Source organism: Dipodomys merriami, unplaced genomic scaffold, assembly GCF_024711535.1.
Source record: "Dipodomys merriami isolate MVZ:Mamm:240054 unplaced genomic scaffold, mDipMer1.0.p SCAF_489, whole genome shotgun sequence".
NCBI classification, from domain to species: Eukaryota; Metazoa; Chordata; class Mammalia; order Rodentia; family Heteromyidae; genus Dipodomys; species Dipodomys merriami.
In genome coordinates this window covers 474,631-489,099 of record NW_027206056.1, presented here as the reverse complement: position 1 = coordinate 489,099, position 14,469 = coordinate 474,631, and the positions used below count along the sequence as shown (strand labels likewise).

The 14,469-nt window shown below is 43.6% G+C and overlaps 1 gene segment (V, D, J or C); it reads right to left on the bottom strand.

Annotated features, from left to right (window-relative positions):
* Positions 1–311: 311 nt before the first annotated feature.
* Positions 312–810, bottom strand: LOC138809164 (immunoglobulin kappa variable 1-39-like). The segment is given in 2 exon segments: positions 312–634; positions 756–810. Coding segments are annotated over 2 exon segments (378 nt in total).
* Between the last annotated feature and the right edge of the window lie 13,659 nt (positions 811–14,469).

Sequence of the window (14,469 nt, the reverse complement as noted above, 5' to 3'; positions counted from 1 at the left end):
ACAAAGTATTTAAAAATCTCAAAATAAAACTATTGTGAATATCTATTCAAGATTAAAATAAACTTGAATAAAGGCAGAGTATTTCCACGTTTATAGTCTGGAATGTCATTTCAATATTTCAACATTCAGCCCAGTGCCAGTATCATGCATCTATAATTATACTTACTCCAAAGACTGAGACATAGTAGCTCGCTGGTCCAGGATATCCTGGGCAAGATTCCTGTCCTATGATTCTAGGACAGCTCTTGCAAGAGCAAGCATGAGGAAAGCAGCTGGGACTGCCTAGGCTCACACCTCTGCTTCTTGGAGGTTTATGTTATGGCTTGTATCACTGTGGGTGGTTTATTATAATACTGTTGACAATAAAAAGTGTCAATGTCTTCAGGCTGCAGGCTACTGATGGTGAGAGTGTACTCTGTCCCAGATCCACTGCCACTAAATCTGGAGGGGATCCCGGATTGTAAATACTTTGCACCATAGATCAGGAGCTTTGGAGCTCCCCCTGGTTTCTGTTGGTACCAGTTTGACACATTGCTAATGCCCTGACTGGCCAGGCAAGTGATGGTGACTCTGTCTCCAGGAGATGCAGACAAAGTGGATGGAGACTGGGTCATCTGGATGTCACATCTGGTACCTGCCATTAGAAAGGTAATAAGTATACATAGAATCAAGCATGTTATAAGAAAGCTTCATAAATAGCCAAGCATCATTGGCAACAGCAGTCTGAGGAGATCCTCAGTATATTCTTTCCTTACCTGTAATCCAGAGCAGCAGGAGCCCCAGGAACTGAGCAGGGACCTTCATGTCCATGCTGTGTGCTGACTAGGACTGACTCCTGTCCAGGATGTGAGCAACTTTCAAGAACTGCTCAGGGCAGTGGGCTGTGCTCTGGGCACATGCAAATCATTAGGGGTTGGAAGGGTCCAGCACAGCTGCACCAACATGCCAGATGTCAGTATCTCAGCCCAGACATGATGTCCCAGATACAAAAAACTATACCAGGGTAGCACTGTTGTGCCTGAAGAGAATGTGTTTCTCTCTGAGGTTCAGCGGACAGAATGCCTCTCTGGTTAAATACAATGAACTTTAATAGCTGGGTCATGACACGCTTTTCATCATAGCATTTTATCTAAGTCAATTTTTCAAGCAAAAATGGCTCCAAAATTTAGAATTAATGATTTAGATCAGATTTTCTAAGTCTTTGGTTTCCTTGAACCTGTTTGTTAATCATAGACACACTGATTCAATTACTCAGCCTACATGGGTATGTAGGTTGATAGAGAGATTGATAGTTAAATAGATGATAGACAAGTATCAATTAAGACTTAATGAAAGACAATGAAAAGTATGAAATTAAAGTATGTGTAGTATTGTGCTATGGTGTACAATGTACAGGCTAGCCATTGGGTTTTTCTATCAATTCCTCTGTTTCTGAATGCACTTTGCTGTCCTCTGTTTCTGAATGCACTTTCCCACCACCATCATCCAGTAGACTTAACATCAGACATTGGCTCTCTGTATACTGAAAGGACCTAGCTACAGGCATAGGCTTATTATCATTGTACATTTCTGAGCTGCAAGTCTTCTGAAGTCTTGATGACATTCATGCCATATTGTTCTTAATCCAAGTTATTCCTCCTCAGAACCTGAGCTATTCTGTAAACCGAAGCTGAACTAAACTTCAATTTACTCTGCCTCTTAAAACTGTAAATTCCTACAGTACCTCCCATTTAATGGAATTTGTAATTAAAGAAGTTTTCAGTGATTGAACTCATAGTTTATGATATAAACAAGCTCTGAAATAATGACATGTAGCATAATGAAGTATGAAGTGGGACACCGGAGCTGCAAAGCCCAGAGAAGACAAGGGAAAATGCCACAGGTGATAAATCCAGAGTACGATGAGGAAGGCTACCACCTGGAGTCCAGCATGTGAGGAAGCTGTGCACCTAGTGCTGGATGTCACAACTGGAAAGACAGGGACAGGATATTTACTTGACAATGAATCCACAATCTTATTGCGAGTCCAAGCAGTTGCTGTAGAAGGACAAAGATAACACTGCTCCCCAAAGGCCAATAGCTCACAGACCAGTCATTGTCAAAGTCAGAGTCCATCTGTACGAGGCCCTACATGACAGGTTCCTATAGCATCCCTGCTCACTGAACTATTTCACACACTTTTGGAGCCAAAGCAGAGTATCGAAATAAATTCATGTTTTCCTCTCCCCCCTCCACATAATGAGTAGAGCTTTGATGCTGGACCTGGCTTATGGCAAACATGCAGTCCTAGTGCAGACAAGTTCTCTAGATTATCATTACTCTGACATGGGTTTTAGAGAAGAATAACTCTCAGTTGCAGGTGGAAGAAGAGTGGATATGAGGATGGAGAAAGAATCACCCGACCAATTGTGAAATAAAACAGTCAGTCCTGGGCTGGGAATGTGGCTTAGTGGTAGAGTGCTTGCCTAGTATGCATGAAGCCCTCAGTCCAATTCCTCAGTACCACATACACAGAAAAAGCCAGAAGTGATGCTGTGACTCAAGTGGTAGATCACTAACCTTGAGCACAGAGAGGGCCAGGGATAGCATCCAGGCCCTGAATTCAAGTACAGGACTGGCAAAAAAAAGACAGTCAGTCCCAGAGACCTAAGGTGGAGTAAGGCAGACCCAAGGAAATATAGGTCCCATGGTTTCCCTCATTTACAATAATTAGTGTATGTATAGGACAATTTATCAGGTGAGCACAAAAAGCTCAAAAGTCAGGTACATATGACCATATAACATGATGCTAAGCGAAATGAACCCCAAGATATAGACACAAGAGGTCTTTCTTTATTGTTGTTATTTTTAATGTACTATGTGATTATTTTCTTTCCTTTGTATGTTCGTCCCTTATGGTATATCCCCTGTTGTTACTGTACTTGATTTTGATACCCTGCATCTTGTATATATATTTTTCTAATTTGGGGAGGGGAAGAGGACTAACAAAATTGTGAAACAAAGACATAGGATGACACATTGCAACATATTCAAAAGAGGGTATATTGGAAATTAACTTTATAACTTCGGGGGGATCGGGGGGAAGGGAAGGGGAGGGTTAATGGGTGAGGGTGGTGGGGGATGAAAGGGATAGAGGTAGAAAAACTTGGGAAAAGGTAACAATGCTCAACAGGAAATGTACTCACTACCTTACTCATGTAAATGTAACCTCTCTGTACAGCATTTTTACAATAAAATAAAATTTACAAAAGTAAGGTTGCAGCAAAAAGTGAATATCAGCTTCAAATAACACAACTGGAAATGCAATCCTCCAAATCTCACCCCCCTTTCATTGCTTAGGATAAAAGGTACACAGCACTGTGTTCAGCACTTTCATCTTAGAAGGGGTCTTGTGAACTTTTTGTCCAGGATGGCCTTCAAACCACATATTCTCAACCCTCAATTAGGTAGAATTAGAATTGGGAGGCATTGGTGCCTTTTAATTTTTTGTTTTATTGCAAAGATGTTGTATAGATGGGGTTATAGTTACATGAGTAATGTAATGTGTACATTTCTTGTCAAGCATTATTAGCCTCTCATTTGTTTTTCTCCTCCTATCCTTTTAATGAAGCCTGAAAAAGTTAGTCCAGAAGTTGTAATGAGAAAAATGTCTCGACATATATGACTTGAGTGACCCCTAGTGTTTTGCTGGTGTAAGGACCAGATGATTGTAAATACCATCGATTTCAGGAAGCTCTAATGTCAAATTCCAGTTCTTCTCAATTAGAGTTAGTAGGAATTTCCATTATCTTGAGATATTTCTCTAAACTAATTTACTCTCTTGACCAAAGTCTTCTTTATCTTGCCATGGTGATGGAAGTGTTCTTTTATTTTCATTATACCATGTAAATTTTTGAAATGACAAGCATTATTGAGAACTGGTCATACAGCAATATTTTAAAAGAAATCAAATGGAAAGCATATATTTGCATAAGTTCTTACCAAATAAACAAGTCATATTTATTTTCAAATTCAGATGGTAATATTGTCAGAATAATGTATTGATATATTGTTTGATTACATTTTTATTTTTGTGATGATCATAAAAAATGCTATCACTTTAAACCATTATTGAAAGGAATTTTTAACCCCCTTAAAATGCTGTTGTCATGGAAGTAGCAATTAAGTACTCTGCCTGTACAACATATTTAAAGAATAAAATAAAGGTGTATATTAATATCATCACAAGAAAACAGAAGAATAAGTACCAGTGAGTTTAAAATGTCACAGTAAACATCATTCGTTCTATTTAGACTGATGGTCACTAAGTTTTTATTTTCCCCAATTATTTGATAAATTTATATTCGACACAAGGTTACATTTGGTGTGGAAACTTCTGGCGGTAAAGGTAAAAGGAAACATCTGAGCCGTAATCCAGTACATTCTTTGTTGCAGGGTCAGTGTCTGTTATGGGATATTAATTAATAACAGTGTGCAAGAAGGCTGCTGGTAGTTATGGAGAAAGATAGAATCTTGCACAGGCTCATATGTCTTTGCTTCCTATGGTTACACAGATCATCCCTAATGCAGATCTGACTGAGGAACATGGATTTCTACTGCCTCTGGTCCATGTTGGGAAAACCCTGATGGATCTTCGGTTATCATGTCACAGAATACGACGTGTTCCTAAATGCAGTTGTGCTAGTCTACCCCTTGAAGCAGAAAGCAGTTTGTAAGCTCTTTTTACCTGCAATAAGGAGAGCGGCAGAGCATCAGGTTTCTTTGCATGGGATCAGCACAGGACATTGTTAGCTACAGACATGCATTACAATCTTGTGTATGTTGCAGATGTTCAGATACTATATGAGAGCCAGGCTACTGCCTCTTCATCATTCATTGCTCACAAGAAACACCCTAGACCTCTTTTTGCACTCATGTCATTGACAGCCATCACATTCCCACCAGAGCCCACTGACTGAAGGCATGAAGTCAATGGTGGCTAACACCTCTATATATCCTCCGTGCCAATCTCTGGCATTCTAGGGAAAATGAAAGGGGAGACTTTGCAAGACCAGTGCTGTTGGAGCCTCTCCCTCTTGATGTATATAATGTGGTGTGGACAGGGGTGGTTGCCTCAGGTTTATCAAGCACCTGGAAGTAATGTCCATCCACACCTGTGCTGGTAAAGATGGTGTTCCACTGTTTCCTCCTCCTCTTCCCTCTGCCTCCACCCCTCACACACAATGCTTCCTAGGACATGAAGTGTTGGTTTCTCAGGCAGCCTGGCTATGAACCCCTTGGCTCCAGTGTACCTCTGCAGCTGCCTCACCAGTTGGAGCCCAGGTTGAGGGACACCACCTGTGTCTCTCAGCTTTTCCATGAATCATCTTTCACCTGGATATTTTTAAAATATTTAAACCTTTTTAATTTACAAGATTTTTCATAAATTTTTAATTGTCACTATTTATTTGTTTGGCACTGGTTCTGGGGCTTGAACTTAGGGCCTGGTTGACCTTGTTGAGGTTTCCTTCCTCAAGGATAGTGTTCTACCACTTGAGCCAAAGCTCCACTTCCAGCAATGATTTTGAGGGTGGGATGCCTTTGGGGAAAAGTAGCTCAGTGGAGATGACAGGCTCCTGTACTTTCCTATCTGGTCTTTTTGGAATCATGGTCTTCTGATCCCAAGCTCCTAAGAACCTAGGATAGAAATCTTGAGACAGAGGTCCTCCAGCTTTTCCTCCCTTTGGAAAACATGTGATTACTTTTCCCTATCCAGAGGCCCACTGAGTAGTCTGTGCTTTATTTGAGCCTGAGACCCACAAACACACTCATTGTGTGTTTGTTGTGTACATGTGTGTGTCTATTCTTTGCTCTATACAGATGTTCCTTGTGATTTGAAATCCCCCCACAGTATTGCACTTATGCATTTATATATTTGTATAAAATTAATTTCACTGATATTGACCATGTTTGACTGTTTTCCCTATCCACAGCTGATTTGCACAATGTGTTCACTATGTGGATCTGTGTATGAGCACATGATGCATGTTCACACAGCTGTTCCCTATGAATGGGAGAGAAACTCCTCCCTCTCAAGAGTATTATGGCATAGTAATGAATATATCTTCTAAACCCAATCCACTGAGAGATACCTGTTCCTTAGGACATCTTCCTTCAATTGTACAAGGGTGGGAGTTAAGGAGGGAGCAATAGCCATGAGGTACTCGGGTCCCAGGGTAAGGTAAGAGTGGACATATTGTGGGACTGTGACTCTGGCAGAGGCATGAGAAAGCCAGTGGGCTGTGTCCTTTGGATATCTCCCTGTTATTCCAGGCTTCCCGAGGTCATTGCCAGGGGAACTTGCCATTGCCTTGGTTGTCCTCGTGAATGGTCTTGACCATAGTCCAGCAGTTCTTATATCAGCGGCCTTTCTGGATTTGCCCATGGGCCTGGAGCAGCCATGGTGATAGCAGAAGGGTCACAGGCTGTTGTCTGAGCTTGTGGATGAAACATCCTGCCTCCCAGACCACTCACTCCTCCTCCCCCACCAGCAATGGCAACACTACCAGCACCCCTTCCTCCTCCTACACCTCCAGCTCCTGGCTGACCAGCACTGCCCACACACGTGCCAGGTGGTTGGCGATGTGCACACTCACAGTGTGGGCCAGTTCGAGTATGACCTTGCCTCCTCGGGACATGGCTGGCTTTACAGTCTGGCCAAGAAGCTTGCACCAGGGCCAGGAGGCTTTTCTGGAGGTGGGTGTAGAAGATTCTGGACCCATTTCCCTCTGGTCTTCTTGGATTGGTACTCATTGCTTGCAAACCCTGGGGTGAGTGTTACCTTGATGCTGGTGCGAAGAAGGGGTATAAGTCCTGAAAACCGGTGTGAGGAGAATGCAGGGCGGCCTGGGACTGGCTGGAGCACTGTGTTGTGGGAGACCCTGGACATCCTGGGTGCGCCAGAGAGCGAGGGATCCGCGCTTTTGTCCGCAGTACAGAGGCATCTTCAGGGACATTCTGACAAAGGCAAGACCGCCCCTTCCCCTCCCCCTTGCCTTCTCCTTCTCCCACTTTCCAGGGCACAGAGGCTCCGCGCCCAGGTGGAGGGAATGGGGGAAATCCACTTCAGGTCGGGCAGCTCACCCGAGTTGGCCTGTGACCCAGGGAAATTAGGGGTTTCAGTGCTGAGCGTCACCATTGACACCCTGGCTTCTTGTGTGGAATAGGAGACACTGGCTGTATAGTTGGCTGGGGCTGGGGTCAATTGTCCCGTGCTTACCCTCGAGACTGAGCTATGCACTGAATCTGAGGGTCTACTGGGGCCATGGGAGCCATTCCCTTTCAGACCTTCTGGAGCCGAGGAAAGAGCACAAGTCCTGTCCCTGGTCCTCTGTCTCCTCGGCAGCAGTTGGGTCTAGTTGAGGGCATCCTCAAAAGATTGTGGAGGTGCGCGGAATTCATGCTGTTGCTGGGATTTGCTCTGGTGATTGCCCCCACACAGCTTCTCTGAGTTGCCAGAGGTCTGAGCTTAGAGGGCCTAATCCGCCTTTCTCCACAGAGGATCAGCACCCTTATTTTGGTCTGGCCCTGCCCTGTCCCTGGGGTCCTCAAGGGAACCCCTCTTGTAAGCACCTTGATGAGTCCCGGGCCTACGGTTTGGGAGGGCACCCGATGCCAGTTATGCACCTCCCCTCCCCATCCCCTACCAGTGGGCCCAGGGTCCTGAGGGCCTCTGGAGCTGTTCATGGACCAATGATGAGGACTGATGCTGCCCCCAGAGGACTCTGGGGCCACTCGGGGATGCTTCTCCTACCTGCTACTAGGTCAAGGGCTGGCAGTCTGCTTGCCAGGTCCCTGGAGCTCACACAGCTTCCCAGGCCATGGGGGCTCTGGCCCAGAGCTGGGGCCTCCCTTCCTGGGCACCATGGCTTTTCCCCCAGAGCCACAAACTACACTTGACTCTTTCAACTTGTCGTCTTGCACCCACCCTGACTCTGACAGCACAAGGGCCTCTTTCTTGGGCTCTTGAATGCCATCCTGTTCAGAGACCTGGTGTAGAAGCGCCGGCAGAAGCGCTGGGTCTCCCAGCGTGTGTCCAGCTTCTTTGCCATACTGCCCACCAGCGAGTGCTTCCTAAAACCCTTCATTATGTCTCTGACACCCGTGGCGCCTAGGATTTCTGCCGTGATGAGCAAGACTGAGAGCAGACTCAAGGATTTGCGGAGCTCCTCCGTATGTGTGCTGGAGGCCAGGTGCTCTTTGAGCAGCCGCACGGCTCCCCACACCCACTCGGTGGTCTATGTCTCCATGCCACCCCTGGCCACATCTACAGAGATGCGGGAACCACACACCTGGACTCCTCCATCCAGAGGTTCACTCGCCCTGCTCTGAGAGGACAGATCCATATTTGATGCCTTCAACAGGTCCTCCTGCTCCCTCTCACCATCCTCCACCTCCCTCTGCCCCTCCCCCTGCCCAAGATCATACTTCCTGGGCTCTAGACCTCCATCCTGGTCAGGGACCTGGCTCAGAGCCTCTAATTTGTGGCTCAGAACAGCCAAGGTCTTCCAGTGTTTGTCCAGTTCTTTGGCCAAACTGGCCACCTATGGGTGCTTCCTAAAATGCTTCAATACCCTTCTGACACCCGTGGTGGCAAGGATTTCTGCTGTGATGAGAATGACTGAGAGCAGCCTCAAGGAATTAAGAAGCTCGTCCATGTCTTTACTGGAGGCTAGGCACTCCTAGAGCTGCCTCATAGCTCCCCACACCCACCTGGCCACCTTCATCATTTGCCAACCATGTCTACATTTACATAGGTGCCTGGGCCACTCACCTGGGTTCCTGGATTCCATGGGTCACTCACTGTGCTCAGAGCACTTGTCTCTGGTTCATCACTGCGATGCACCTGACACTGCCCGGCAGTGTCCAGAGTGACTCTGCCTGCCAGCTGCCTGCCTTATTCAGTCCTCTGGCTGCCCCACCTCTTCCCACAGTTCCTCCTCTAAGCCCTTCCCTGACTCAAGCCTATTAAGCCCTCACATCCTAGTAGGGGGTCTCTCAAGATGCACTTTGCATGACCTTCCACAAGTCCCCTCCCCACAACTGCCTAGGACATTGGCCCAAAGCAGTACAGACAAACTGGGGCAAGTCTGGTGTAGAAAACCATTCAAAGACTAAAAACCAGCAGAGGGCGAGTCCTGGCAAGAGCTGTACCTGTGATTTTGTCAACACCAGGAATGGTATCTGAAAGCTGTGAGTGCCAGGTTCTGGGCTGACCAAAGCAAGATGAGCCGAGGCCGACAGGACCAGATGCTCCTACACCAACGTCCAGAAAAGCCTCCTGGCTCTTGCACAAGCTTCTGGGACATGAACACAGGGGCACAGTGTCCTGAGGAGGTCAACTCCAGCCCGACCTGGCCTGCACTGGGAGTGGCCACATCTCTGCCCACCTACCAAGTGTGATGTGAAGTGCTGGTCAGCCAGGAGCTAGAGGTGTAGGAGAAGGAAGCGGTGCTGGTAGTGTTGCTAGTGCTGGCGGGGTGAGGGCAGGGGTCGTCTCAGGGGAAGGAAATTTCACCCCAAGCCTAGACAACAGCCTGTGCCCCTTCCAGCACCACCATGGCCGTCCACAGGCCCATGGGCAACACCAGAAAGGCCGCTGGTATGAAAACTGCCCGGGTCATGGTCAAGACCATCCGTGAAGACAACTAAGGTAATGGCAAGTTCCCCTGGCGATGAGCTTCAGAGGCCTGGAACACTGGTGGGATGTCCAAAGGACACTGCCCACTGGCTTTCCCATGCCTCTGCCAAGGCCACAGTCTCACAATATGTCCACTCTTACCTTACCCCTGGGACCCTAGCACCTCATGACTACTCCTCCCTCCTTAACTCCTGTCCTTATACAACTTGAAGGAAGATGTCCTAAGGAACAGGTATTCCATGTGGATTGGGTTTATAAGACACTTACATTAATAAGTCTTATCACTCTCCAGAAGGAAATGGGTTTTCCTCCCATGCACAGGGAACAGCTGTATGGAAATGCACCATATACCCACACATAGACCCACAAAGTGCACACATTGTGCAGACAGGCTGTGGATAGGGGAAAGCAGTCAACCATGGTCAAAATCAATAAAATTAAGTTTTATACCAATATATGAATGAATATGTGCAATAATATCGGAAGATTTCAAATCACAGGGAATATCTGTATAGTGCAAAGACTACACACACACACACACACATACACACACACATACACACACATATACAAGCAAACACACACACAGATATACAAGCAAACACATATATAATATCTGTGTGTGTGTGTGTGTGTGTGTGTGTGTGTGTGTGTCAGACTCAGATCAAGCACAGACTACTCAGTGGGCCTCTGGACAGGGGAAATTAATCAGATTGTTTTTCCAAACAGGGGAAAAGCTGGAGGACCTCTGACTCAAGTTTGCCATACTAACTACTCAGAATATTGGGATCTGAAGACCATGGTTGCAAAAAGACCATGCAGGAAAGTACAGGAGATTGTCCTACGCACTGAACTACTCTTCTGCAAAGGCATCCCCTCTTCAAAATCATTGCTGGAAGTGGAGTGTTTGTTGGCTCAAGTGGTAGAATACTATCCTTGAGGAAGGAAACCTCAGGAAGGGCAACCAGGCCCTGAGTTCAACCCCAGGACCAGAGCCAAACAAATAAATAGTGACAACAATTATGTGGGGTAGTTGTGGAGGTGGGAGGGAAGGGAGGGTAGGGGAAAAACAAAGGAGTAGGCAACAATGCTACTTAGGAAATGTACTCATTACCTTGCTCATGTAACAGTAAACCCTCTGTACAGTATTTTTAAAATAAAAAGTATTAAAAATAATGTATTGCATGAGGTAACACAAGAACTAATACTTCAGTTATCTTTGTAATTTCCTATTCTGGTATCTCTCAATTCACCTTTCATATTGTTTCTACTGAAAGAGTACAGTTGATATTTAAAGTAATTAACTACTGGAAATTCTTGAAAACTGTGTATTTAAATTGTATTAACATATAGTAAGCTCAAATGACAATTGCTGCAATGGCTCCATTTTTTAATTCTTTTCTAAAAGATTCCACATTTGCTTGTTTCTTTCACACCATCTGATCACTTACATGGTATCCTTGGAACCAAACTTGGCTACTCAGAGTTCTGCTTACAATTAGCTTCTTCAGGTGCAAGTAGTTTCTGAAGAATGATAGTATATTTGAGTCCAGATTAACCAGCTTTTGGAACCATTTTTGCCTACATCACTTCACTTCTGAAACATTCTCAGGACAGCAAACAAATGCTGGAGGAAAGGGATTTACAGATTGTTGCTGGCAGCAAAGATCAAGCTTGTATGCCAAGCTACTTGGGAGGTAGAGATCTGGAGAATCTGGGTTGAAGATCAGTACATGGTCACAAAGGGTCACAAGACCTATCTCCTAAATAACTACCACCAAAGAATGCTGGAGGAATTTCCCAGGGAGAGAGGACTAGCCAAGATTATATAAGGCTCGATGTTCAACCCAGCAATTATAAATAAATAAATATTAAGACAATATAGTTTTATATAATTTAACCCAAAACCAAGTAATAAAATGTAATCTTGGGTAATAAGCCCAAATTAAACCCAGTACTTTATTTATTAAAACATCCAGAAAACAAATCCATTTCTAGATTTGGTTCTGTAAGAAAGCTAAGTTTGAAATGTCTTCTGGAAAATTTAGCTCTTCATGATGCCTTAATGACATTACAAGAGATAAGAGTAAAAGTTACATTGGCTTTGAATATTGAATTCAGTGCAATGATCTCTGTAAAGGACAACAAATGATGATGAAGGTGTCAAATTGGAGTAAATATTTTAGTTTTTCATAAAGATATTATTCTTTTTTAGTGTAGTTTGTAAGGTTTGTGGCATTTTTTTCACTTAGGTCAACTAAGAAAAAACTGATTATCATTCTCTGAATGAATAAGTCTATGCATCAAACTATTGAAAGTGACTTACTTTTTTATAGCAATTGGAAATGGACTGTGTATGTGTATATGCACGTGCATGTAAATGTATGTATGTGCACATTCATGTGTGTATATGCACATGTGTGTATTTAACATGTGGATTAACTAGATATGTTCTTAATAGGGGCTAATAGAGAAGTAAAGAGAATCTCTCAACCTTGATATTCACCCTCTAAACACAACTGGTTTTCTTTTGTTTCTGTCTGTTTGCTTGTTTCTGCCAGCTTCAGGCTTGAACTCAGGGTGTGGGCAGTGTCCTTAAACTCTGTTTGCTCAATGCTAGTGCCTTGCCACCTTCAGTCACAGTTCTTCCTCCATATTTTTGGTGGTTAAATGGAGATTTAGTGTCTTAATATCTTTCCTACCTTGGCTGGTTTTGAACCACAATCCTTAGATCTCAGACTCCAGAGAAGCTAAAGTGGCAGCTGTAAGCCACCAGCTCCTGGGTTAAACATGGCTTCTTAAACCTAATAAAGATCACCTGCCAACATGCTGAAATGCAGATTCACATTCAGTAGGTCTCAAGTGGTTTATAATTTTGTATTTGCAACATGTTTTCAGTGTTGTTGATGATATTGTTGAATTCTGGAAAACTGAATAAGAAAGAAAATATTATTTCCATATTTAGTTGAATTTTGCTTTTATCGTGTTAAGCAAGAATTTAGTTTCTAAAGAGACTCAAATATATACTATAAAACTTTATTTCCATTGATGTGTGACTTTATGAAAATTTGTTGCTTTTATTGCAACCTTCTGATGACGCTTAGATGCAATATGGCAATGTTCTTGGGCAATGCTCTCTCATCAAATCCTGAGGGTTGGGCCATAAGACCACACTGGGTAGTCAGCTCTGAACTTCATTACACAGTCTCTGCAGGAAGTACATTTCCCAGAAGTCCTTCCCTCTCTAGATCCCTATCCATACGGTGAATGAGGGCTTTATTTAGGATTCAACTCTGTAGAATGACGGGGTCCTATCCATGTCTGAGAGAGCAGAGGACAGAGTTGAGGGCTGCCCGCAACTGAGCTCTTTATACAAGTTTATATGAACAAACATACAATTTGCTGTTAGTGTGTACATTGTTGTAAACTTCTTATCATCAGTACTTTCACATGTTATATCTAAGTCCTTTTTAAATTCCTCTGATATTTATTCATGTTGGTGGATCTCTTGCAAATTAACTGCTCCTGATAGAAGGTTCCTTGGAAGATCCCACTCTACTTCATTGATTCACATGTTCATATTGTCCCTGTATTCTCTTTATAGTTTTTGTAAATAGTTTAGTTATATAGTCAGTTTTGATAAAAATTCATCTCTCGGTGTGCATATTTGACATGAAATTAGTCAGTTTTTCAAAAATGATTGTGTGTAAAACAAACTTACACAATGAGGAGACTCAGTGAGAATTAGAAATCAGAAGCGTGCCTCTCTGTATGTGGGTAAGATGCTTGCCAGGACAGAGGTGAGAACTGAGACTACACTCTGATGTAGTTCTGACTAGCATTCTACAGAATGCTACAAATGATGATAAACTTTACAATAACTGTTCATAAGTGAATCGAAGGCATCCCTTTTGTTAATATACATTCTAGTCATATATTTTGTCAATGAATGATAAAATCTGGAGCTCAGAGCATCTCAAACTCCAACCATTAGTTTCCTAGATGGATTTGAGAAAATCATGGTGAAAGAGTTTACACCATTTGATGCAGATCCACACTAGATGCTGGCATAAGACAGAATATCACCCAAATCCTAGGGAGTACATTGGCATTGTTTAAAATTAAGGACTATAAGGATGGATGTAGAATAAAATTAAGCTATTAATGATGCTGTCATGCCATGATTTTTCAAATCAATTTACTAAGGCTGGCCAGATAGAGCTATGAATGCTGTGCCTCTTGAACAAGGCTTAGTCTTCCAATTTTGGGACCTATGGACACCATTCCAGGGCTTGATCACACTCACACTCGACAGTCTTAAATAGACCCAGGGCCTGGGGCATAGAAGTTGAGAGACTAGTGAACAGGGTGCAGTATTGTAACAGGTGAAAGGTTAATCTAACCAAAGGACAGTGACCAAACTCTGCTAAGGGCTTGAAGGTAAAGCAGCATTTCGGGAACACATAGAGCAGAGGCAAGAAATGCACAACTGGACCTCCAGCTGGTGAACAGAAAGCACAGCATTTTCTATAGTTGTGAGCCAGGATCATGTGCTTGAGGGAAGTATTTCAAGTTCATTATAAAGGGAATAAATTCACAAAAGACATTTCATTTTTATATTACCTGTTAGCTATAATATTACTTAAGACACAAAGAATTTTTTTCAATAAATGCTTCATGGTTTATCTGAAGTCTCCTGGTCTCTGTGCTACTATGATTGTTCTCCTGTTCCGTGATTGTAGATTGAATGAAGTCATATTGTCACTCAAACCTCATTTGCACTCATAGTT